This window comes from Monocercomonoides exilis, assembly GCF_001643675.1.
Source record: "Monocercomonoides exilis strain PA203 chromosome Unknown scaffold4-2303458, whole genome shotgun sequence".
Lineage (NCBI taxonomy): Eukaryota > Preaxostyla > Oxymonadida > Polymastigidae > Monocercomonoides > Monocercomonoides exilis.
The window spans coordinates 1,790,365-1,815,116 of NW_027150549.1; the positions used below are offsets into that span (position 1 = coordinate 1,790,365).

At 41.1% G+C, this 24,752-nt stretch overlaps 3 protein-coding genes across 3 annotated transcripts; 1 reads left to right on the top strand and 2 right to left on the bottom strand.

Annotated features, from left to right (window-relative positions):
• Positions 1–216: 216 nt before the first annotated feature.
• Positions 217–6,594, bottom strand: MONOS_9303 (putative Protein kinase dsk1). The gene is made up of 4 exons (XM_067879790.1): positions 6,399–6,594; positions 6,045–6,217; positions 5,748–5,985; positions 217–5,618 (listed from the first exon to the last, which is right to left on the bottom strand). Exons 1-4 carry the CDS (start codon positions 6,542–6,544, stop codon positions 680–682), a joined length of 5,496 nt encoding a protein of 1,831 aa, XP_067734860.1. The 5' UTR covers positions 6,545–6,594; the 3' UTR covers positions 217–679.
• Positions 6,595–6,723: 129 nt separating this feature from the next.
• Positions 6,724–7,858, top strand: MONOS_9302 (uncharacterized protein). The gene is made up of 2 exons (XM_067879789.1): positions 6,724–6,823; positions 6,864–7,858. The coding sequence occupies exons 1-2, from the start codon at positions 6,743–6,745 to the stop codon at positions 7,536–7,538; spliced, it is 756 nt and encodes a 251-aa protein (XP_067734861.1). The 5' UTR covers positions 6,724–6,742; the 3' UTR covers positions 7,539–7,858.
• Positions 7,859–24,685, bottom strand: MONOS_9301 (putative inositol 1,4,5-trisphosphate receptor-like protein; the record flags this gene model as incomplete). Its single annotated transcript, XM_067879788.1, has 3 exons — positions 7,859–17,302; positions 17,363–23,945; positions 24,051–24,685. 3 exons carry the CDS (start codon positions 24,683–24,685, stop codon positions 8,309–8,311), a joined length of 16,212 nt encoding a protein of 5,403 aa, XP_067734862.1. The 3' UTR covers positions 7,859–8,308.
• Positions 24,686–24,752: the final 67 nt, after the last annotated feature.

Sequence of the window (24,752 nt, forward strand, 5' to 3'; positions counted from 1 at the left end):
TGTTTTGCTTCGATAATTCTTGTCTTTTCCAATTCACAAGCAATTATTTGCACATTTCTTGCTTATTCTTTTGCTAATGAAAACATTAATTATTTTATTTTATTTTATTTTATTAATAAGTTTTGTAGAATTAAAATGTTTCTTAAGATTTTTTGCGCTTCACAAGAATCGCGAGGTATTGCATTAATGATGATGATTATTAATAATTAAAATAAAGGCAGTGACTTTTATTTACAGTTTTCTTTGCAATTCATAATTTGATGAAAATCAAAGCAAACGTCGAAGCAAATAAAATGGAAGTAACCCAAATAATTCATTCACGCTTGGCATCTTTTCTTGTGAAATGAAGCGAAATGATTTTCTTTGGAAGTGAACAGCGGTACACAAATTGCAGACAATTTAATATTGACGTTGAATATGTTAAACACATTGTTTTTTTTTTTTAAAAAAAGAAGCAGATAAATAAAAGACCACTAACATCACAGCAATTGCAAAGGCATTAAAAATTATAAAAATTAAAAATCATATATTTTTTTAAAAATAAATGCAAACTATAATAATAACTTTAAGAAGAAAGGAGAAAGGGGAAAGGGGAAATGAGAAGAAAGAAGAAAAAAAGAGAGAGGGTATGTATGGAATAAATAAATATTCTGAATATCACAATAAAACAATCTATCGCTCAACTTTGTAATGGCGGTGTAACAATCAATCTGTCAAAGCCTTCTTCCTCAGACCCTTCACGCTTCCCACTCGCAGCAATATCATCCTTCATATCTTCCTCTCCCGCATCATCGCTCCCTTCCCCATCACTTCGTTGCGTGCCATCAACATCTGTTTGTTTCGATTCTTCCCTCTGAGTGAACTCACTCATCGCTTTCGCTTCTCCAGATCCTCCATACAGCGACCGTATCCCATCCAGCTGCTTCCCTTCTTTCCTCCCGTCTTTACCTCCTCCAAACGACCGATCAGCACCAAACACCTCGTCCTCTATGCTTTCTCCCCACTCCCGCTCTTCACCTGCTCCTCTTCCTTTTGCAGCACTCTGCATCCCTCCGCTGTGCCTGCCATAAACATGTGCGCTGTTCTGTGCAGAGGCTCTTTGATACGACTGCTGCGCGTGCTGCTTCCGAAGCATTTCCTGCCGCATTCTCATCTGCTCCTCGTCAATCAGCTTCTGCTGCTGCTGTTGATGTTGCTGCTGTTGTTGCAAATACTGCATCAAATACTGACGTTGCTGCATGTGATTGAAGAATTCTGCTTCTGCCTCATAGTTGGCTTCCTCGTCTTCTCCATCTGCCCCATAATTCAGCAAATATCGTTCTCCTTGTCTTCCAATGTTTTCCTCATCATCTTCATCTTCCTCTTCTTCCTCCTCTTCAACATCTCCTCTGACTCCTCCTCCGTGCTGAACTTGCTGTGAATCAAAATATTGCATTATCTTTTTCCTGTTCAGATAGTCCTCTTTGCTATTAGGCCTTCCAATAAATGCTTTCCTTTCGTTCCGATTTCCTTTTCCCCCTGCCTTCCCATCTCCATCCTCACCTTCTCCATCTCCATCTTCCTCCTCCTCATCATCAATTTCTTCAATGTGTGCCTTTTCTCTGTCCTTTTGCTGCAGTTGCTGTGGAAACGATGCAAAATGCCCCTCTGCCCCGTCAAGCAGCATCTTCTGGTAGTACAAATATTTGTACACCAGCTCTGGGGGCAGCTCCATATCTGAGCTCTGCGCATCCATCAGCAGCTTCTGCATCTCCAGCAGCTGGTATTCCAGCGCCCTGTGCGGATGCGTCGCAAACGCCTGCTCGTCTGCCGCTGCTGACTGATACGACGAAGAGCTCATCGCCCCGTCAAGCACCTCGCGCGCATACATCGGATCCATCTGAGAGAGGTCTGAGTAGCCGACGAACGGGAAGCCCTCGTACTGGCCGAACTGCGAGACCATTGGGAAATTCTGGAGATACTGAATGTCTTCTTCATTCAAGTCTCCTTCTTTCTCTGAGCCTTTGCCTTCTTCATCATCGTCCTCTTCATCGTCTTCTTCATCACCTATACCAAGTCCTGCTTTCCCTTTGCTCTTCTTCGGGCCTTTTCCTTTGTGCAACTTGTATCTGTGAGCAGCGCCTTTCTTGGCGGCTCTCGCACGTGCAATGTCTTCTGCCGTGTAGAAATCGGCTTCAGGCAGCGAATGGATGTCAATGTCATCATCCATCTCCTCATCTTCGTTCCCTTCCTCTTCCTCCTCATAATCACTCCGCATCTCTTCATCCTCTTCTTCTCCGCTCATCGTCTCAGACTCCGTCTCTGAGTCTGTCTCCGAGTCAGTTTCAGACTCAGATTCTGTCTCCATCTCGCTCTCACTCCCCGAATGGCTGTACGACCCAGACGACGTCTCGTCTGTTGACTCGCCGCTTCCACTCGATGAAGACGACGAAATGTCGTCTGTCTCTTCATCTGTCTCCTCCTCGTCTGTCCCGTCTCCCCCATGCGCCCCGCTGCCCCTGCCTTCTCTGTGACCTTCACTGTTCGCATCGCCGTAGTCTTCGTCATCGTCGTCATCGACCACAACCACCGGATCCATCGGATGCGCATTCAGCGCTTCCATCTCCTTTTCGCTCTCATCATCATCGTCACTACCTCTGCCATCGTCGTCATCATCACGTTCATCTGAGTTGTCGTTGCTATCTTCGTCTTCGTTCTCATCGTCGTCAATCTCGATGTCTTCCACCACTTGCGTCAGATCCTCTCCTTCTTCCACTTCAATCCCAAACACCTGCCGTAGCATCTCCACAATCTCCTCTTTCGATCCTTCTCTTTTCACCACCTCTTTCAGCTGCTCCTTCAGCTTCCGTTGTTCCGCCTTGATCATCCTCACCACCTCCTTCCGCTGCATTTTCTCTCCCTGCTTCTGCTTTCTCCTCGCCTCCCGCTGCCTCTCCCTCTCCTTCTCCCTCTCCCGCTTCATCTCCATCTCCGTCAGCTTGTCCTTCGCCAGCGGGTCCATCTCTGCTCCACCCCTCAGATCGTGTGGCCCTGCAATCGGCTTCTCGATCCAGCTCGCCCCAGTCAGCGACTCTCCTTCTCTGATCGTCAGCCACGGGTGCTTCATCAGCTCTGCAGCAGACGGCCGCTTCTTCGAGTTGAAGTCCAGACAAGGCAGCAGAAACGAGCACAGCTCGTCGGCCTGCTGCGGGAGGGCGTGGTACTTTCTGATCATCACAGACCGCAAGGGCCACAAATTGAGCTGCTTGATGTGTCTCAGTTCTCCTCTCCGGTTGAATATCTGCCTCGACCACTTCCCTTTCATTGCAGAGGCCCTTTTGACGGGACCCAGCAGCTCCACAAACATCGCAATGTGGTCTTCGTCTCTGTCGTAGTCTTCGCCTGAGTGTGGCTCAAACAGCAAATCCCCTGTCAGCAGCTCAAAGACGATGCATGCGAACGACCAGATGTCAGTTCTTTCGTCGTAGTCATACCCCAAAATGACCTCAGGGGAGCGATATTGTCTCGTCTGGATGTTCGACGTGAAGTGCCGGTCGATCCAGCAGGCGTTCCCAAAGTCCACCACTTTGATGTCGTATTTCGTGTAGCCTTCTCTGGGTACTGTGCCAAGGAGATAGGGACCGACAGGCAAGGCAGAGGGAGGGGGAGAGGGTACAGGAGAGGAAGAGGAAGAGGAAGAGGCGTTGAGGGTATTGGAAGAAGAAGAAGATGATGATGATGAGGATGAGGCAGAAGAGGAGGAAGTTGATGACGGAGATGTTGATGCTGATGTTGATGATGTTGCTGTTGTGGAAGAGGAAGATGCATTGGAAGAAGAGGAATTAGCAGCAGAATTGGTAGAATTGGCAGCTGAATTGGAAGGATAGTATTTGTCAGATTCATTTTGCTTCGTGAAACCAGGCTGAATAATCGGAAGGCCATCTGAAATGCTTCCTTTTTCTTGTTCCGCATTCACTTTATTCATTTTATTCGCATTTGAATTGCTTGTTTCGTCTTTTTTCTGGCTCTTCAGATCATTCTGCAGCTTTGGAGACGAAATAGGATCAAGTACTTCCTCAAAAGGAGTCAACAGAGAAGAAGAAGAAGAAGAAGAAGAAGAAGAAAGAGAAGGATTTGGAGAAGAAGCAGACAAAGGCGATGGCGCAAGTGTTGAAGCAGATAGAGTGTTCAATGAAGAGTTAGCCAAATCCATTTCTGAATGAAGATTTGGGAGCGTCTTAAGGATGACTGCAGGAGATAGAGCATCTGCCTGTGAAGTGTTGAAGGAGGAAGAAGAATTAGCATTAGCATTAGCAGCAGTAGAAGAGGAAAATGGCCCATTTGATGGCAGAGTAGAAGTTGACGTGGGTGTTGTTTGCACAGGGAAGAGGGAAGAGTCAGAGGATGACGAAGCAGCAAGCCCTGCTTCTGCTTCTGCTTCTGCTTCTCTTTCTTCTTCTGTTGTTTTTGTTGTAGAGGGTGTGGAGTTTTGGAGGGGAAGAGAGCCGTTTTGTGAGGGTGTGGATGGAGTGAGTGTCAGATGAGAGAGACTGTCAGCGATGTTGTCGACGGTTGGGGTGGAGATTGGGTCTTCAGCAACAGAAGAAGAAGAGGAGGAGTAAGAAGAAGAGGATGAATGAGATGAAGATGAAGACGAAGAAGGTGATGAAGCAGTTGTTGTGGTGTTTGTGGATATTAGGAGAGCAGAACTGGATGGAGGAGTTGATAATATTGAAACATTAGAGTGAGATGTGGAAGAAGAAGAAGAGGAAGAGGAAGAAGAAACATTAGCCAAATCAAAAGTGACAGTTTTCGTCTTTTCTTGCTGCTCTGCTTTTTCATCCTCTGCCAAAAGATGTGGCTGGTTGATTTCTTCATTTGTATTCGCATTTGCATTCAATTTCTTTCTTTCTTCTTCTTCTTCTTTCTTTTTCATTTCCTTCTCATTTTCTTCATTCGCCTTTCCAATATTCTTTTCATCTGATGAATTCTCAATTGCTGTCTTGTTCTCGCTCTCTTCTTCATCCATCGTCTTCGGCTCTTCCTCTCCTTCCCCTTCCCCTTCCCCTTCATCTGTCCCTTCTTTCTCTTCTCCTCCTTCTGTCTCTGTCTCCTTCGCAGCCTTCGCCAGCCGCTGCCTTTCTTTCCTCCGCTTCTTCGCCAGCTTCTGTTTGTACTTCTGCTTCTCTTTTGCTGTCAGCTCTGCCCAAACAACACCCTCTGGCAAAACAGACTCGATTGTGAGGGAAGATGCATTCCCTACGGGGGAGGAAGCAGCAGGTGGGAATGAAGAGGAAGAGGAAGAAGATGATGATGGCTGGGTTTGGTTGGTTGAAAAAGATTCCTTTTGCTGTTGTTGCTGTTGTTGCAGTGAAATGTTAGAAGGATGAGCGATACTCGACGTGGAAGCAGCAGAAGAGGAGAGGTTGGAATTGGAAGTGACGGATGGTGCTGCTGCTGAAGTTGAATCAGATGATGTGGTTGCTGAAGATGCAGACGAGGATGAAGAGGATGAAGATGATGAAGAAGATGATTGGTATGCTGAAGGTAATGTATCAGGGGTTGATGCTGAGGCAGATGTCGCAGATGGTATTTGTGACTTCGAGGAAGATTCACCACCCACATTGGCTGATGACGCACTGGTTCCGGTTAAGTGGATGAATCAAGATAACAAAATTGTATGTATTAAACAAGAAAGCAAGTAAGTGAGCAAAAAAATGAGTTGAAATAAAAAAGCATTGCATTTTTCAAAAGAAAAAGAAAAATACTTTTCTTTTGGCCTTTGTCCATCTTTACACTTAGTAAACACAATTGGCCATTCAAGCAAAATATTTTCTGGTTTAAGATCTGTGTGGATTATCCCCAATTCTCGATGAATATAATCTAAAGCAATAAGTATCTGACGGCATATGTGCTTTACAATCGGAAGTGGAATTCCGCGATATGAATATCTTTTTATCAATGCCAAAAGATTACTTCCTAGAGCCTCAAAAACCATACACATATCTATGAGAAAAGCAATAAATGAAAATTTTGTTAAAAAATATGAAAAATAACAAGCAAACGAGTTCCATTTGGACCTTCAAGTTCAAAGCTATCAATCAAATGAACCACGCATTTGTTAAAATCTGGATCACCATTCGCTATCTGAGACAAGAGAACAATTTCGTCGCGAGCAGCCTCCATATAATGAGGAGCGCTTTTAATAATTTTCAGCGCAACGTTTTTTCCCGTTCGCCTGTTGAAGTTTGTTCATGTAAATTTACATTCGGAATTAGTTCCAGATCAAAAATTCAACATTGCAAAAAGGAAAAAACAGCATGATGAAAGTGATAGCATCAGTAAGAATAAAATTATAAAATGAATTTCCCCAAAATAATGGAATTATAAAACTTATTTAACTTAAAAAATCCACAAACAAATCTGTACAGAACCAGACAGTAGAGAAATGACCCCATCCAAGTTTCTGTTCCACCCTGAAACGATTGTTGTATATATCGCCTATATGAACATAGTGATAGCCTCCTTGGCGATAATCTTCAGTTCCTTCATCGTCTGACTCCATTGACTACACCTTGATATTGAGTAAAGTTAAATTTGAAGTGAATAATCTGATCCTTACCACTTTATGTATTCAAAATCACTATTATTTTGCTATTTTCAAAAACACAACAGAACTTAAACGTTTATGTTAATTTCACATCAAATATTACAGTTTTAATCAATCAAAAATAAAATTATATATTTTGCAAAATTCACAAAAATGATTAACAGCCAACCGCAAGCAGAAACCTTTGATTACGTTTTGTTTTACGTTGTATCATTTGCGATTATTTTTATCATGGTATAATTTTTGTTTGATTGAGCGTTTATATTTCTGTCAGTTCGCTGTATTTCTTCTTTCAGCAACAAGAGAAATGTATTATTTCTGGACTGGTGCAATGAGAACAACGCTTGTCCCATCTCGTCAAACAACTATACGAAGTCTCACGTCTCTTCCAAAATGGATGAAGGCGAATATAGCAAATTCCCTTCTTCAAAGCACATTTACAAAAGAAGTAAGCAAGCCTCCGCCTTCAGAATATCTTCAACCAGGTTGGTATATTTCTGATAATAGCCCAATGTATATGCTTCAATCACGATCTGAGGGAAGGACGACTGTTGTATCATACGAGCATAAGGGACAATATGGAATGAAAGCCGTTGGTCTGACTTATGGTCGTTATAAGACTTTATTTAAGGAAGCGCTGGATATGATTGAAGCTCATGCAATTCAGCTTTTTGGTTATGTTTGCAGAAGGAAGCGAAGCGAATCACCTTCAGACTATTTTAAACGTATTTCTGAGCTGTTAAGCCTATCAGAAGAAAGTTATTTCGAATTGTCTGCAATGATGGAAAGTGCATTTTTTGGAATTGCAGATTGCGATGCCAACGAGTGGAAGAGATGCCTAGCACTTTCTAAACGCTTTATGCAGTTACTGCACAGGAAAAAACAAGTGATGATTATTAAGAAAAGAGAGCAAGTGGGAAATCACACAGAGAAAACTGTATTTGGATGAGCTTCAAAAGTTGTAGTGTAAACATCCAAAATACCATTTCACTCATTTCAATTGTTGAATTTCACTTCATTTATTTCATATCATTGTTACAAATTATTATATTTTGAGTGGACTTAATTGAATTCATTTTTTTCAAGTAAGATTTGTGTTTTTTCGGGGATTTTTTGTTAACTGTTTTTGTCGTTTTGTTATTTTATTTTTTTCAATTAAAATATTTGTTTCTTATGGTTTGTATCTCACAAATTTTTATTTAGCATTTTTAAAATGAGTTGATCTTATTGATTTTATTCATTCAATGGAATACAACATTTGAATTAAGATTGAAAAAGAAATTTCAATATTTTAAGAATTGTCATAAAAATTAAAACATGAAATGAATTTATTTTTTAAAAAGAAAAGCTATGCAACCGAAAATAAAATATTAAAAACGATATGCTGATATGATTACAGCTTCATTTACAATATTTCTTCTTTCTGAACAAATCAAACATCTACAAAACTTAAAATATCGACTAAAAAAACGAAAAAGATTCATTAAACAAAAGAATAAAATATTTTTTATAATTAAAAAATTGAAATTTGCAGACGGTTAGAGGTTCCGAATTCTTCAATCAAATTAAAATCTCACATAAACAGCCTCCACAATAGATACACAGCAAAATAAAAAAAAAAAAAAAACTAAACATACAAATTGACAATAAAAAAATAAGAAAGGAGATTCTTATTCTTGCTTTTTTCATTCTGATGTTCAAGAAATTTTAATGGTGCCATTAAGATTGCAGAGTTCTATTCATTTTCAATACTTGCCTCTGCAAAGTCAAAGCTTCCATAAATATATTTTCAAACAATTCTCCTTCAACAGGTGACTTTTGTATTCTGGTTCTTTTACCACTTGATTTTTGTTTATTAATACTCATTTTATTACCCTCTCTATCTTCATCCCCACTCTTCTCTTTCATTTCATCTTCCTCTTCATGTTCGCCACTATATTTGCTTTTCTCATCATCCTCGTCTTCATCATAACCTGTTGAGCTTCGGTGTGTTCCTTCTCCATCAAGCACTGTAGCCCTATGTATTGGATAAAATGTATTGTCGCCTTTCAGATATTTTCCGATCAGCCACAATTCATCTCCTCCAACAAGATTTATCCTTTCTCTAACAGTATCCACTTCGCTCTTTAGCCCTTGCCTTATGCACTCATTCATCTTTTCCTTAGTTGCAATAATTGATTTTTTAAGTTCTGCCACATATGGATATTTCTCTTTTATTCCACTTTCATCATCATCCTCGTTACCGTCACCACTTGATCCTATTAAAGAAGATACATCAAAACCTTTTTCTCTTTGTTGTTCTATGTATTCGTTCAACTGAAACTGGTACTGCTGTATTTCATTCATAAATTTCTCTTTCTGTGCTTTAAGCAGCTTTGCCTTTGTCTTTCTTTTTCTCTTCTCTTCTCTTCTCTTTCCAAATATTGTCTCGTTAACATAAATATATGCTGCAAAATAGCGCCACGGATTGTGATCTTCATCTCTGTGTTTGGAAAATTCATATCCACGTGACATAAACGGATTGGATGGCATTCCACATGCAAAGCACTTTTCTGTTCTTTCTTGTACAGCTTTATCTCGCTCATCCGAAAGCTCATCAAAAGTATCCACAATAATACCGGAAATGATCCCAAGAAGAATTACTGATAATATCATAAAGTACAACATCATGTACACAAAGTCTGCAAACTGTGATCCCGCATGATCATTTGTCCCATCCCAGCCTGCAAAGAGAAATCGTTCTTGCATCCATTTTCCACCTGTCATCATCCCCGCAACCATCACAAGGAAGCAGCGAAACACATCGTCACAGACGATTCCTGCATCTGGATCATCGCTGTATTGAAGCAATGAAGAACGAAAGAAGCGCAGCCCAATAATTCCGAAGAGATAACAAACGACGACCAACAGTAGACCAGTAAATATCAGTTCGGCTGCATTGTGAGAGATTGAATGGAAAATCATGTGGACTATTCGCGATTGGTCCAGGATATCTAAAAGAGGAACGAGGAAAAATGCAGGAGAAACTGCAAGTCCCAACACGGGTGAAACAATATATGCAACCAATGTCCAAATTTCTCTGTTTGTAAGGATGGATATTGCGTAGCATTTTGCATGAAAGGCAAACGAAATATTGATTGGAGATTTAGCTGATTCCTTCAAGATCAAATTGAATACATCGTCCGAGTTCAAAGACAAAGAATTTTCTTCGTCTTTACTACGTGTGCCTTCCTCATCATTGCTGCCTTCAGATATATTCTTTTGTGCATTTTTTTCTGTTTTTGTTGCAGAAGTAGATGCTGATATAAAAAAGTTGGTTTGATTTTTTGGATCGTTATTTTTTGATGATGCTTTTTGCTTTTCTTTCTTTTCTTTCTTTCGCATCTGTTTAATGTTTGCAATCTCTTCTTTACGCTTTTTGCGCTCTTCCAAGAACTCCTCCAAAGTCTTTCCCGTCTCTTCCCAAATCTTTGCCGCTTGCTCTCTTCTCTTTTCCCAATAGTATCGCTCAGCTCTAATGTGGAATTTTAGCATAAACTTGGACACAAGTATAAACGACGAAGTGACAATAAGCACAGTTGCCAATATGGCAGTGATAATGAAGAATGTTCTGTTGGATATACTGTCACCGTCCAAAGCGTCTGATGGAATGAAAATCACCATCACGTTCAGGACAATCGCAACAATGTTAAACAGGATCCGCATAAACGATATGAACTTTGAGCGAGTAAGAAAGTAGCTAAACATTCTTGAAGCCATTTTTGCTTTTGGAATTTTCTGAATCGCAATTTTTTCCGAAGAACTTGAAGGGTCCAACATTCTGGCAAGTGATGAATTCACTTGCCCAGCATTATTGCTTTCAGCATTATTTGTAATTTCATCTGGTTCTTTGGTCATTGATGAGTTCTGTTTCAATGTATTTTGAGAGGAAGATGAAGATACAACATATTTTTGCTGATTGCTATTGTTCTTTTTTAACATTTCATTCTCGTCTTTCTCTTTTTCAATTCTCTTTGGCCAGTGCCTCTTCTTCCAATCTTTCATTCTGGACTTTATTTGTGCAACTTCGTACAGATCTGAGCATCGAGTTGAGAACTCAGCCAGCTTTCCTGGCAGATTCGAGTGATCCAGATCTCCCATCACAGCTTCCTTGTCATCGTCGCTAAGCTCGTTGCACAAAGAAGGAATTGGGAAGAAGTACTTCTGCAAGTTTCCATCGCGAACTATTTCCACCCATGTAATGCATTTTGAAAACATTGGTTCAAATACTATATGTAGAGAAAGATCAACAGCTTCCTCTTGCTCAAGCTGAGAGCTCAAAATCTCTAAATTATCTTCGGCTATGCTATCTTCTTCTTTGTCCTCATCATTTGTATTATCAGAATTAATTTCATTTGACATTAGCAGAGGATCGGTTATATCCAATTCTTCAAAGTCATTTAATTCATCATTGTCTTCTTGTGAAAGTGTTCCGATGATGTTGTTTCCACTTTGATTTCCGTTCAACCCTGTATTCATTTTATCACCTTTGCTGTTTAAGGCAACTTTTGCTTTCCTCTTTTTGGGTTTTTTTCCTGTAACAATCCATTTTTCTTCTTCTTCATCCCACAATTTCATATTTCCAACCCTCTCGAATCCAATTGGCAATTTGGCCACTTTCTCCAAGACCCCCCATTCACCAACATCATCGCCATCTAATTTCATCTCAACTTTGGCTTTCTCCTCTTCATCTCTGTCGAGAATCTGACGATATAGTATGTATGCATTCAGACCTTCTCTGAAGAATATCTCTTTCTCTTGATCTGTTTCGAATGTATCCATAATGTCACTTCGCAAAATCATTGCATATGCAGCCACTCTTCGGATCAATCCGTGTCTAATTCTTGTTAATCTTGACAGTTTCACCGCACGAACAGCTCCTCCACTTCCCTCAAGCACTGCTCGAACCAAAGACACAGCAGCGCTGGTAAGCCTCCGCTCAGCCAGAGACAAAGCTTTGCTTGATTCAACAATATCTCCTGCAGACGTCAGGAGATCACTTGTGGCAGACCGCGTATATTTTCTCTCTGTTGGTGCAAGTGGGTTTCCTTCCTTTTTTGAAAGCAGTGTGAAGTAATCTGAAGCTCTTTGGAACAATCCTTTTGATTTATTGAATTTCATTCTCAACTCTCTTTCATGTTTGAGAAGTGATAGACCAATCTCATCTATTTTCAATTTTAGAGAGAAAAGAGAGTTTATAAGTTTCAAGCCAGCATCACTGGAGACGAAAAACAATTGGTTTTGCTCATTGGGTCCTTTCATTGTTGCAGCCATAGCATGAAGAGAAAGTGTAATGTGATGGAGCATTTCATCCGCACTCATCCCCAAATTGTTATTCAATGAAGAAAAAGACAACGGAAGCTTGCTTTCAATGAGCAACGATAATCCATAATCAACTGCTTTTGAATCACTGAATTCTGAATCATCTGAAGTTGTTTGCAAAGATATCGATTCATTGGATGAAGGAGCATTCGCTTTATCTGTTGCATTATCCACAACAGCAGGATCGAATAAGCTGAAATATGCCTCAGGAAACGAGTTTGGTATAATTGCGTTAACATATTCTATAACTGCTAAAAGGATATTACCTTCACCTCTGAAAGCAACTCCATCTTCGTTCACGCATCCGCTTCCTCTGAGTACTTCTTGCGCTTTGAAGTTGTGTCCGTAGCAAAGTTGCCCCATTAATGCAAACACAGACTGAATCAAAGTGTGGGCACAATTATCCTCCTTTTGAGAGGAGAAAAGATTTGGTGGAGTTGATGAGGTTGGAAGAATAGCAGTTTTTGCGGATGGAGAATGAGATGGAGTTGGAGTTGGAGTTGGAGAAGTGCTTGGCATATTTGATGAAACTGATTGCGTCAACGGAAAAGTTGAATCAATTTTTGCAGTTGAACTCTGAGCAAAGAATTCCATATTATTCCACCAAGGTGATGCACGAACAGAGATTGTTTCGTTTTGGATGATTGCTTCAATACACTTTCCAAAAGAAATCTCATTCTTATTTGTTGTCGAAAGCGACGAAGAAAGAGAAGAAGTTTCTGGTTCAGAATTGCTATCTTTTTTGTTGCACAATATGTCAATAAGTCTGTTTCGAACTGTTTCATTTCCTCCAACCAGCAAGAACAACAAAACACGAAGTGAGCGCAAAGTATTCTCTTCAGACAAAGTGCTTGCCTCCAGTGAATCTGCAGCAGCAGATGAATAATTGAATGAAGATGCCAGCTCATTATTTGAGAGCAATGATGAGATTGCATTGTCGCACATACCACAACGAAATGCAAACAGCTGCTTGTTTATTACATCTGTTAAAGAACCAAGGAAAACAGACATTTGAAGAGAGGATGCATCAAAGGGAGATGAATGAGAAAATGTCACCGAAGAAGAAGCGGAATAAGACGAAGATAAAAGAAAAGAAGAAGATGATGATGACGACGAGGCTGAAGATGATCCAGAATAATCTCCAGGAAAAGTTGAAGTTTCTGTTTTGCAGACTTGCAGCATTGAGTCATCCTCTTCTTCAATAAGTGACAGAAGCGAGCGAACAAGATACTCCTCCGTGCTGACAATCCAATTCTTTCCTTTCTTTTGTTTTTTTCTTTTTGCAGTCTGAATAAAAAAGAAGAAGAAGTCCAAAATAACTCCTTTCAAAGTCGCTTCCCATTCGCTTCTGTCTTTACGTTCGGCATCCAAAATCTCAGCAGCCACAGCAATTGACTGAGAATGTGTCGGAAGCAGAGAATAGAATGATTGCTGAAGAAGTGATGTAACTCTTGCAAACGCTTGCGGATTCTTCTGAGTCATCTCCACAAGCGAGGAGAAGAAGCAAATCGACTGGAAACTCATTTTATAAGCAAACATGGAATGAAATAGCGTACAAAATAGATTCCATCGTTGAAGAACCAAAGCATCAGAGCCAGTTGCAAGATTGCTTAACGTCAATGGAGAGAAAATATTCCCAACACTTTTTGAATTTCCATTTCCTGTTTTCAGGTCTTTTTTCGAAGCATTCATTATTAGTGTCTGTGAACGACTTAGGGTACCAAAATGTCCTGCATTGCCTTGCTTTTGGTTAAAGCACAAAAGAGATGCAAGCTCAGTCATTTGCTTGTACAATTTATCGCAGTATTGATACAATTCTCCACTGATCGGTGCTGTTAGCGGTGATGATGAGCCAAAGAAGATTGACAAGTTGATGATATTTGGATATGATCCTTGGGAAAATAACATCGGGGAAAGTTTTGGTGTTGGAGTATCGTCAGATTCTACGAACGAAGAAGGTGTGCTTACTGGTGTGGAATTCTGCTGCTTGCTTGTTGAAAGAAATGGTGCAGATAGTAATCTTTTGTGGGAAGGTGAATTTGAAATCGTGTTCGAATTTTCTGAAGGTGTGGCAGCTAAAGATGGAGTATTGCTTGAATTTTGTCTGATATGAGCAGTAGATGGAGAGCCAGCAATTGAAGTTGACGATGCAGAATTTTTGCTCAAAGGCAAATTGATCATCATTGGAATTGCAGCAGAATAATAGTGCTTGGCTGCCTCTCTTCTCCAAAGCAGTGGGCTGTGAGTGTAAGCTAAAGAAGTCTGCAAACTGGAATAAATTCCCAGAAGTGTATTTGTGGAATCGGTGAGAAGAATACAGATATTCTTTTGAAGTGCCTCAGAAATCTGAAACGGAGTTCGTGACAAATCAAGAGTGCTTGATGAAAATGGAGAAATCACAGAAAGAGGAGAAGAAGAAGAAGAAGAAGGCAATAATGAATCTTCTGTTGAAGTTGATCCATTTTGCAAAAGAGAAGAATTTTCTTCATCTTCTTCGCTTTTCTTCTTCTCTTCACTTTCACCTTCAAACTTCTTCTTTGTGTATCTTCGGAGAAGCTCAGAGCCATGAAGCATCTGCGAGAATGAGTACTTTTCCACAATAAAAGTCACAAGTGTTGTGTTAAAGAACGTCTCAATGAAAAGAGACAGAGATGATAAAAGAGAAGAACACAGCGAATGAACAGAAAAGACCAGTTCGCGATTGCTTTCGAGAGCATCAGAAACCAATGCGCCAATGTTGAAGGAATCACCTTGAGAGGAACAGAGGGGAGGAGGAGGAACTGGTGCTTGCGGAGCATTGTCTGCCGTATGAGAGATGGAAAGTGGAGATGATTCAGCTTCTTTTATATTTGCTCTGTCCATCATCTGCACAAAGTATGCTTCTATTCCGCTATGTTTGATATCCAAAGCTGTGAGGAAAGACATAACTGGAACAATGCTATCAAGAAAATCTTCAAGAAGCACAATTTCGTCTGCCTCCAAAGTGATCACCGAGGCATATGGAGAAGGTGGAAGGAAAACCCTCACAGGGAAAGGAGACGACTTGGAAATGACAGGAACGAAATCGATGGGCACAAATGACTTCTTTTTGACATGTCGCAAACGAAGTGTGCCAAAAGGTGAGTTGCCTGTGGAAAGCGTAGGCAATGACACTTCTGATGACGAGGCAGATAAACTTTCACTTGAAAGAGAGTGTGAATACGAATGAAAAGGGTTAGGCGAAGAAGAGACGGACGAACCTGAATGAACTGTTTTCGCAACAACAGAGGTTGTTCTGACGCTGACATATGGTGTCAGATATGCGTGTGTTAAGAATGAAAAATAGGCTGATAGCACTTTTGTTCTCTTGATAATCCTTTCAGTTACGCTCAAATCATCATCTTCATCCTCTTCCTCCTCCATATCGTCATCATCTTCGTTCTTAAGTTCGTTCGTATCACTGTCAGCTCTCTCATCCTTATCAGAAGGCTCGCTTTTATTGTTTTGTTTGGAAATGCTTCTTTTTGTTTTCTTTCCAGTAATAGGAAAAGATTGTTCAACTTTCGTCTGCTTCTTCATTCCCTCTTTATTATCTTGTGCATCATCATCACCTTTTGCTGATCCTTTTCTCTTATTCAAGCATTCCCCAACCATCTCTCCAATCTTCACTAACACTTTGTTTCTCTTTTCGTCTTTCAAAATGTCTGCCACCAAAGAAAGCGGAAAGCACATCCGACAGAATTGCTGAGCCTGTCTGCTGAATCCTCCTGCACATACAGACGATAAGAGAGAGAGAATGGCGAGATGGAAAGGAAGCGAACACAGGAAAGAAGATGCAGAATGGTAATTTCTGAAAGAGCCTGACTCTGTGCGAGCAGTTGAATACAAAAGAGAAGAGGTAGAAGAAGAGTCTTTAGAACCTACAAAGGAAGATAAACTGAAGTTGCTCTCTTTTCCATTGTTAATTCTGCTTGTGCCATCATCCAAAGAACGAGGTTTCAGTTTCTTTGATGTTATTGATTGCACTTCTGCTGCATTAATCGCAGCATTAATAATTTTGTTTCCTTCTTTTGTTTTAAGAAACGAAAGAATGATTGCCTGTGAAGAAGGCGAAACAGCAGTTCCATCAAATGCAATTGAAGAGAGGACATTTGTTATCAAAAGAATTGGATGTTCTGAAGATTCGCTTTTATGTGCATTTGTCACAGAACAATTTTGTGTGTCAATACCCTGCGTCTCTTTCTCAACTTGTATTTCAAACGCAAATTGAAGAAGATAACAGCAAAATTCAACCACAGTATTCCCCTTTGCATCAGTTGGACTCATTTTCCCGTTGTTGGAGCTGCTATTCCCATGAGAAGTTGATCCTGATTGATTGTCCAATGTTGAATCTTCAGCGTTTTTGTTTTCATTAGTCGCATCTTCTTCCTCTTTGTCTTCGTCTTCGTCTGCTTCTTCTCTTTGCTGTTTCTCTTTCCTCTTCATGCTGTTAATTGCTCTTTCAATCAACAAGGAAAGACCTTTAATCTTCTCGTCGCTGAAGATGAGGATAAGAAGCAATGGAAACAAAGCAATAAGATCAGAGCAATCAGATTGTTGTGGAGGAGAAGAAGCAGCAAGAAGCACTGTGATGCACATCTGAAGGAGCGATTGCACAGGATTCGTGTGGTCTCTTGTCCATTTCGAAGAGGATTGAGAATTTGCTGATGCTGAGGAAGATGTTGATTGCATTGTCAATGAATAGCTTTCTCCTGCCGAATTTGAACTATTCAGTTTTTCTTTCTCCCGATATAGTATCAACTTCCTTGCAGTCGAAAATGCCTTATCAACCTGCTGTTTTGTCCTGAGTTCTGATGCGTTGTTAACATCAGCAGACTGAAAAGATAAAGAGTTCTTTGAGTTTTGGATGATATCAAACGCATACACAAGTGGAAGTAACTCAGCTGGAATGCAAAAGCGGAGTACGGACGATATGATTGATGCTCCGTCCATCGAAAAGAACAGCCTTTGGGACAGCGGATGCACAGCATAAGAGCTGAGCTGTGCTGCTTCAAGCTCAGACAAAGAATGCTGTTTGTTGACACAGACAGACATGCTAGAGGAACGGGAGGCAGACGAGGAAAGTGTTTCAAGCGCATAAGATGACAAAGACGAGGAAGAAGCAAAAGAAAAAGAAGAAGAGGTTGCAATGGAAGCAGTAATTTGATTTTGGAGAGCACTTCCAACTTCAAATGGGTTAAGAGTTCGCAATTTGAGGGAGTTTGTTGAGCGAATGAATGGAAATTCAAGTTCAGGATCGACTTTTGATGAAGCATTTTTTGAAGCTGAAGAAGAAGAAGAAGAAGCTGATTGCTGTCCTTTTGTTGGCAAAGGCTGGTCAAATAGGAGATGGAGCAAATTAACAAGCAAACAATAAACATCGCTTATGCACACAACAAGACGGCCTGAATCAAGCAATCTCTTTTCTTTCATTTTCATCTCGATTAGAAGCTCAGCTGATTTTGAATGTTTTTCTTTTGAATTAGCTGATTGAATCAACGAATTTGATGCAACTTTGTGCCTCAGATAATCCATTGACAACTGATATATAACATTAAGATAATTTCCCTTGCGTTGAAGAATTGCCCATTCATTCAGTACAGCACACATCGCTTCTGCTGTCCATCGCAATAAAGTGCTCATCGCATTCACGTAAGAAAATGTTGTTGGAGCCGAAGAAGACCCAACTCCAGTCTCTGATTCAACTTCTTTTGCAATTGTGTTGGATCTTTTTGGTTTCACGTTTTCGTCTGTATAAATCTCAGCATTCTTAAGCGCATTCCACAGTCGGTAAAAGGAAGTGTTCTCACGCGAAAGGAGAAGAGCGAACTGAGTGTAGAGGAAAGGATGTGTATCCTGAGTGAAAACAGAGTTTGTTGCTTTCAACAAACCACAGAAAAATGAAGTGGGTGTGTTTGATTCAATGAGATGGGTGAATGAAGAAGTCAGTGTTTGAGTGAATGAGGAGGAAGGTGAGGAAGCCACCAGTGTGGAAGACGGAGTCTGCGCTGGAGACAAAGCAGCTGTACCAATCTCGTTAAATGACTCAACAAAGAAGTCGAAGGAAGCATCAACGCATTCAGACTGAATGCTTTCATCAACAACACGCAGCAGCTGCAGAATGAACTGCTGTGTGTGCAGAAGCGTCTGCTTGTACAAAAAGGAAGAGCGTGTCAGATTTGACAAGGGGAGTGATGATGATGATGATGATGATGAGATTGTGTTGTGAAGATTCAATGGCAAAAGAGGTGGCAATGAAGATGAATAGAAATGTGAGAGTTGCACAGATTGTTCATCGCGTAGTGTTGGCAAGGGAAGTATTGCAGACACTGCAGAGGCTGACAGAGGAATAGCAGGAGAATTCAATGAGCTGCCTTTGTATTTCTGTATTTGAGATGGTTGCTTGTTCTCTCCTTCGTTTTCTGCTTCAATGGCAAAATAGCACCCACCTTCATCAACTTCCCACAGCCTTCTTTCATCAATGAAAGTTTTGTTGCTTTTTGAATAGCCTTTTCCTTGTGTATTTAAACCCCAATTATCTTCTTCATCGTTGTCATCGTCGTTGTCATCATCATTTGCATTCATTGCTGGATCATTTCCATCCACATTCTTCTCTCTCTCCAGCATCTTCATCTTCTTCCTCTCCACAATCCTCTCTTTTATCTCCTCTTCTTCTGCCTCCTTCCTTCCTTCCTCCGCGCAGAACCGCTTCAGCGAGTTCAAACAGCGCCGAAGCAGCTTCTGAGGAAGAATCGAAAGGGCACATTGTCTTGTCCGGAGGAGATGAGCAATCAAAGACACAGCTACAGAAATGTATTGCAACTGCTCTACAGAAAGCGATGGCGCAATTATTTCAACTTCTTCCTCGTCGTTGCTGCTTCCATTTCCTGTCTTATTCTTTTTCTCTCTTTTCACGAGCTGCGAGACGGCTGATTTACCATCTTCAGACGGGCCGAATGTGGTGGAGTCGCAGAGAATGACAAGTGAATTGAAAAGAGTGATGGCAAATGAAGAGGGCGCTGTGTGGGCTGGCTTTGGAAGTGAGGTTGAAGGGCAATAGCTGGAAAGATGGGCAAATTGAAAGTGGCTTGGTGAAGTGTTTGAAGAAGAAGAAGAAGAAGAAGAATTTGATATCAGCTTTTGAAATGAAAGTGGAGTGGAGAACAAATCTGGAGATGAAGCAACAGGTGAATCAGACACAGCATTGCGGTTGTAAACCAGATGATGTCGCATAATTCTGCCTTCGCCTTCCTCTTTCTTTCTAATCATCTCTCTCCATCTGTTTGCGCGGAAGAATTCCTGCTCTTTTGGTGCAATGGCATCCAAAACAGGCGGCGGAACAGGAAGTGCAGAAGATGACGAGCTGAACATCGAAGAAGTTGAGCGCAAACTTCTTTGACTTTCCTTTTGTTTGCCTCCGTTTTTGTTGCTGTCTGCTTTCTGCTCTTCGCCAAATGAGCCGTCTTCGAAGTAGAGCAGCCGAGTCAGCGCGATCAGCTGTGTCTTCACAGAGACAGGGACAGCAGAATCGAATGTGCTTTCAAAGCAGACAAGACGCTCGAGAACAGAGAGAGGGAAAAGCGAACGCAGCGAAGACAAGATGAAAGGGCGTTGTGTGTGGGAGAGTGTGATGAAGAAAGAAAGGAGAGAGAGATGAAGCGTCATGAAGGGGATCATTTGGGAAGATGGGATGGGATGAGTGCCTGATGAAGAGAGTGAAGAAGAAAAAGAAGAAGAAGAAGTTAAATTTTGTTGTGAGGAAGTTGACTGGGGAAGCTTAGATAGGTCAGCATTAAGAACAAGGATGAAGCTATTTTGCTTGTTTGAAGAATAAGAAGAGGCAGAGGAAGAGGAAGAAGATGAATTTGAAGACGAAGACGAAGGGCAAAGATGTTGGAGAAGCGAAGGAGATTCAATAAGAATGCTGAATATGATGTCTATTGGATGTGCAAGAACATCATCAGAGGAAGAAGAATGAATTGAATGTTTTGAGCTCATTGAAGATGATTTGCTGCTGTTTCTTTCATTCTTCTTTTCTCTTTCTCTTTCAGCGCATTCTCTTTTGATCCCCTCTTCGATCTTCTTCTGCTCTGCTGTTTTCTTTTCCTCTTCTTCTTCTTCTTTGAGATGATGAGCAAACAGCGAAAGAGGAGCAATCAGAGGCGAAAGTAACTTGACAGAGCCATCTTTCTTCAGTGTCATCAAGCTCAAAGACGGATGTGGATGTAAATAAACATCTCCTCTTCCGCTACTGCTGCTGCCAGCTGAGTCCAGCAGAGATGAAGCAGAAGAAGAAGAAGGAAGAGAAGGAACAAGAGGAGCACATTGAAGAAGATGGTGCATGCTGTCGAAGTCGTTGAAGGCGATGGGAGCAAGGCACATGTGAGGCGGGATGCGTGCAATTGATGAAGATGATAGGGAATTCAAAGCAGAAGATGCTTCGGTTGAAGCATTCATCGAATAACTGGAAGCAGAATGAGAAGAAGAGCGAGGCAAGAATTCAGTGTTAACGTGTTGTATTTGCATTTTTGAGTCAACAGAAGGAGTTGGCACGAAATAATCGATGGCTGAAAATGCGAATGGGTTGTGGCTGACCTGTTTGGTTGTGCACAGCACGCTCAGCACAGCCAGCATCTTCCTCGAATGCTCAGTGGAGAAGTGGCTTTCTCGAAAGATGTTCTGATTGTCGTCAGTTTTCGCCCTCATTGAAGTCTGCTTCGCTCTTTTGAAAAGAGAAGATGATGAAGAACTTGCTGAAATTGCCATTTTACTTGAAATTGGGGTTGTTCCAAGAACATCCTTGTCTTCTTGTGGCGAAGGCGGGACAGGCACTTTCCTCTTTGCTGCTTCTTCTGCCATCTTCGACAGTTGAATGCAGTCTTCCTTCACAGCATTTTCAGTGGCGATGACTAACTCTTTAATCAGCCCTGGAGGAAGCGAAGACTTCAGCGATGGAGGCAAAGAGGAGAAAAGTGAAATGAACAAGTCACAGACGGAGTTTTGAACAGAAGGGAGAGATTTCAAAAGAGGAAGAAGATAATTCCGGAGAGTTAAAATGAGAGCATCTTTGGTTGGATTAAGAGGGGAAGAAGGAAGAGAAGAAGAAGAAGTAGCGGTGGTAGTTGAAGGCAGAGGAAGTGATTCAATTGAGTGAATGAGGCTGGCTTTGATGTTGGAAGACAGTTCAGACACACTCCAAAGCAAGGAAGAAAAAGGAAGGACATCAAAAGCAGCAGAAGAAGAAGCAAAAACAAGACGGGTCAAAAGGCGAATAAGTTGGATGAGCGAAAGGAAGAGGAGGACAACAAGAGAAGGAGACTGAGAAATAACAGCAGGAATAGCAGAAATGGATAAATGTTGCTGAGAAGACTGAGAAGAAGAAGAAGAAGAAGATGTTGATGATGACGATGATGATGATGATGATGATGATTGAGATGCAGAAAAAACAGATTGTTTGAGCTTTGTTGTCTGTGCCTGTTTGATCGACTTTGCCTGTGTGTCGACAATATTCTGGTAAGAATGAGACAAAGAAGAGAGCGACGCATCCAACCACCTCAGAACATAGGAAAGGCGAGCGATGGAAGAAAGGATATGCGAATGGAGCTGCTGCGACAGAAGCACTTTTTGTATGATGGCAAAGGGAATGCTCAGGAAACGGTGGGAAAAGCAGAAAGAGGAAGAGGAGGAGGAAGAAGAAGAGGAAGAAGAAGAATGAAGAGGAATTTGGTGAAATGAGGAAGAAGATGGAGAAGTGATGTCTGCGAGAGGAATTTGGAAAGAAGGAGGAGAAGAGGATGATGTGGCTGAAAAACAATGAGAAAATATTAATTCCGAATACATTTTGGGAAATGGCAAAGAGAGAACTGAAGAAGAAGAAGAAGAAGAAGATGATGATGATGATGATGATGATGCTGAAGAAGCCTGTAAGCTGTCTTCATCTTTCTTTTGGCTTTCCTTCTTCAGCCACTCATTTACGCTGATTTCGTGTTTTTCCTCTCTTTCATTGACTTTTTCAATGCAGTCAGCTATGATGCTATTCAAAGCAGTTGCAGAGATGCTCTTAAAACTCTGATTAGCAAAAGAAGACGACGAAGACGACGATGCAGTCTGTGAATAAGACACAGAAGTGTCAGTGAAGCTGAGAAGAGCATTAGATGCAGCCAAAAGAGACCTGTAGGATGGTATCTGGAGGAGAGGGCTGAGCAGATTCGGCTGAGGCTGTGTGAAAGATGGGATGTTTTCATCGAGGCAAAGCGGATCAGACAGAGAAGAAGGCAAAGTGAGGGTTTTGTCATTCATCAGCTGGAATTGCTTCTTTGTGAGTTCTTCTTCACTCATTTCTTTGTCGTGCTGCATTGAATCAAACAAGTCGTTTTGTCCTTCTGAAAAGTATAGTGGAAGACTCATATCAGATTCATCACAATCATCCGAATCATCCTCGTTTGTTGCATCTTTCCCCATTTTTCTCTTGTCTTTCTTCAAATTCTCAAGCAGCACATTATTTTCCTCATCCGTTTTGCACAAGTTGCAGAACTGTGCAATCCCCGCCACTTCATCCTGTGACTCATACAAAAGAGAAAGATAACTGGTTGTCAGCGAAGACGATGTGAAATAAACAGAAGCGCTTTCCAGAGCAGTTTTGATCGAGTCATGCTCCTTCGAAGCTGGAGACGAAGAGGAAAAATAATCAGAGGAATAATTCTGATTCAGAAGACACAAGTCGCCTGGCTGAATCGGAGGTGGAGGATGCAAAGAAGACAGCTGCATTGCTTTTTGTCGGCTGGGAGGTTCTTGTAAAGATGGAACACGCAAATTATTTGGTTTATTCTTTTCGTGTAAATTGTGATGCTTCGATAATCCATTTTCTTCCTCTTCCTCTTCCTCTTCCTCTTCTTCCTTTTGAGCGTCCTTCAATCCCTTTTCTGTCGCCAATTCCACATTCTGCACGAAATGGCGCAGAAACAGCGACAAGTCAGGAGGAGACAGAGCCAAACATTTTTCTCCGCCAACTTCAACACATCGCATCAGTGAAATGATTTCCTCTTCATCATCATCTTGCTCTTCTTCTTCTTCTTCTTTGGGAAGATGAATGAACGGTCTTTTTGACAAACCTAGTAAACTTGCTTTGTTACCAATAGCGTTCTCTTTCCGCTTGCCAAACGCAGAGAGGATGGCCGAAGAGCCAGCCATCTTCAGCTTTCGGCGCATGTTCGACTCGTTCTGAACAGAAACATTCGTCTCAAAGCCGTCTTCGCTGCCGCGCCACACAGAAAGCGCCGAAAGATTGCGCTTGGAATGTGCAGGAGGCTGATGCTGTGTGTAAAATTCATGTGAAAATGGAGTTTTCAGAGACGAGACAGAAAGTAATGCAGAAGAAGCGATGTGCACAAAAGAGAGAGTTGCTGTGTGCGGAACGGGTGCTCCTTGCTCAAAGGGATGAGGAAGGACAACACGAAAAAGTGTGTTGAAATAAAGTGTTTCTTTTGGATGGCCTCTGCTGCTTTCGTTTGAGTTTGTCTCATCCTTTTCGCTGTTCAAGTCAGCGGAAAGTGTCTCAATAGATCGTGTTGGTAGAGACAAAGCAGAAACCACAGTCTCAGAAAGCGACAGATGAAGCAAAGGAGATTGGAATCTGTAGCGAACATTTGGAATTGCAAGACGAAGCATGGTAGTTTTGTCACCTTCGTCCGTAGCTTTTTCTTCCTCTTTGAAATCGACAGAAAAATGTGTCTTTTTCAAGAACTCCTCCAGCCTTATTTTTTGCTCTTTTCCTCCTTGTGATCCTTTCTCCGCAGAAACCTCAACAAAACTGCTTCGTTTTGAACGTTTGCCTTTCCCGTTTTTTGAGCAGAGACCGCAGAATGTCTCTGCCAGCGTTCTGTTCTGAATGTCTATATCAGAACAACAAAGATAACGCTTGCTTAACTTGTGCCGCAACCGAACAATGTCTCCATTGCATACAAATGGAGAGGTTGAACTTGCAAAATGGGAATCATTGGGGTAAGACACTATGCCAGTGGGATGTTTTGAAAATTTTTCATTTCTCTTGCCTGAACAAAGAAATGCTGATTCACAGTCACACAAAGTGTAATCTTTAAACGGATCTTTCTGAGTAGCATCGAGATTCTCCTTTGCAACAACTTCAATTTCAAATGTATCCTCCAAGTCAGCAACATCTGTGAATGTTGCGCTTGGCTGAATAATATTTGTTGATCCACTCACACCAACAGCTGAGCTAAACATGTTGGTATCTGCAAAATCATTATGGGAATCGACCATAAATGTCAAATATGGTGAATGTTGAGTGTTGTTCATGAATGAATTGTTGATGAATAATTTATGCTGTTTGTTCATTTTGCGAATTGATTGCGAATTTTTTACAATATTACGAGAAAAGCAAATTGGCAAGTGTGAGGATCCTTCTTGTCTGGAATTTAATCTGAATGTTGAATTATTCAACACATATGGGGAAATCAAAGAGGCAGATAATGGTATTTTCCCCAAAGAATTTGATGGGGGAGCGACTTCAAGTTTCCATTTTTGAGGAGGATGAGAAACAAACGCTTGAAAATGTTCCATTGAGCTGTTTGCAATTCCAATTTTATTTGAAAACTTAGAAAAATAACCAAGATTTAATTCAAGTCCTGTTTTTTGATGAAATAATAAAATTCCATCACCAATGCATAAGTTATCTGAATTCAAAGCTTTCATTCCCATTGATTTTGAAAATGGCTTTATAGCCCAAATGAGATCTTCAGAGTTCTCATTGTTATTTACTGTAACG

What these genes read in the sequence shown, in the direction of transcription:
- MONOS_9303 (XM_067879790.1), bottom strand. Translation starts at nt 6,544, where the DNA reads ATGGAGTCAGACGATGAAGGAACTGAAGATTATCGCCAAGGAGGCTAT. An exon ending in GTCTGGTTCTGTACAGATTT is followed by an intron (nt 6,218 to 6,398) that starts GTTTGTGGATTT and finishes AAACTTCAACAG; the next exon opens with GCGAACGGGAAAAAACGTTG. An exon ending in GGACAAAGGCCAAAAGAAAA is followed by an intron (nt 5,619 to 5,747) that starts GTATTTTTCTTT and finishes AACCGGAACCAG; the next exon opens with TGCGTCATCAGCCAATGTGG.
- MONOS_9302 (XM_067879789.1), top strand. Translation starts at nt 6,743, where the DNA reads ATGATTAACAGCCAACCGCAAGCAGAAACCTTTGATTACGTTTTGTTT. An exon ending in TTGCGATTATTTTTATCATG is followed by an intron (nt 6,824 to 6,863) that starts GTATAATTTTTG and finishes TATTTCTGTCAG; the next exon opens with TTCGCTGTATTTCTTCTTTC.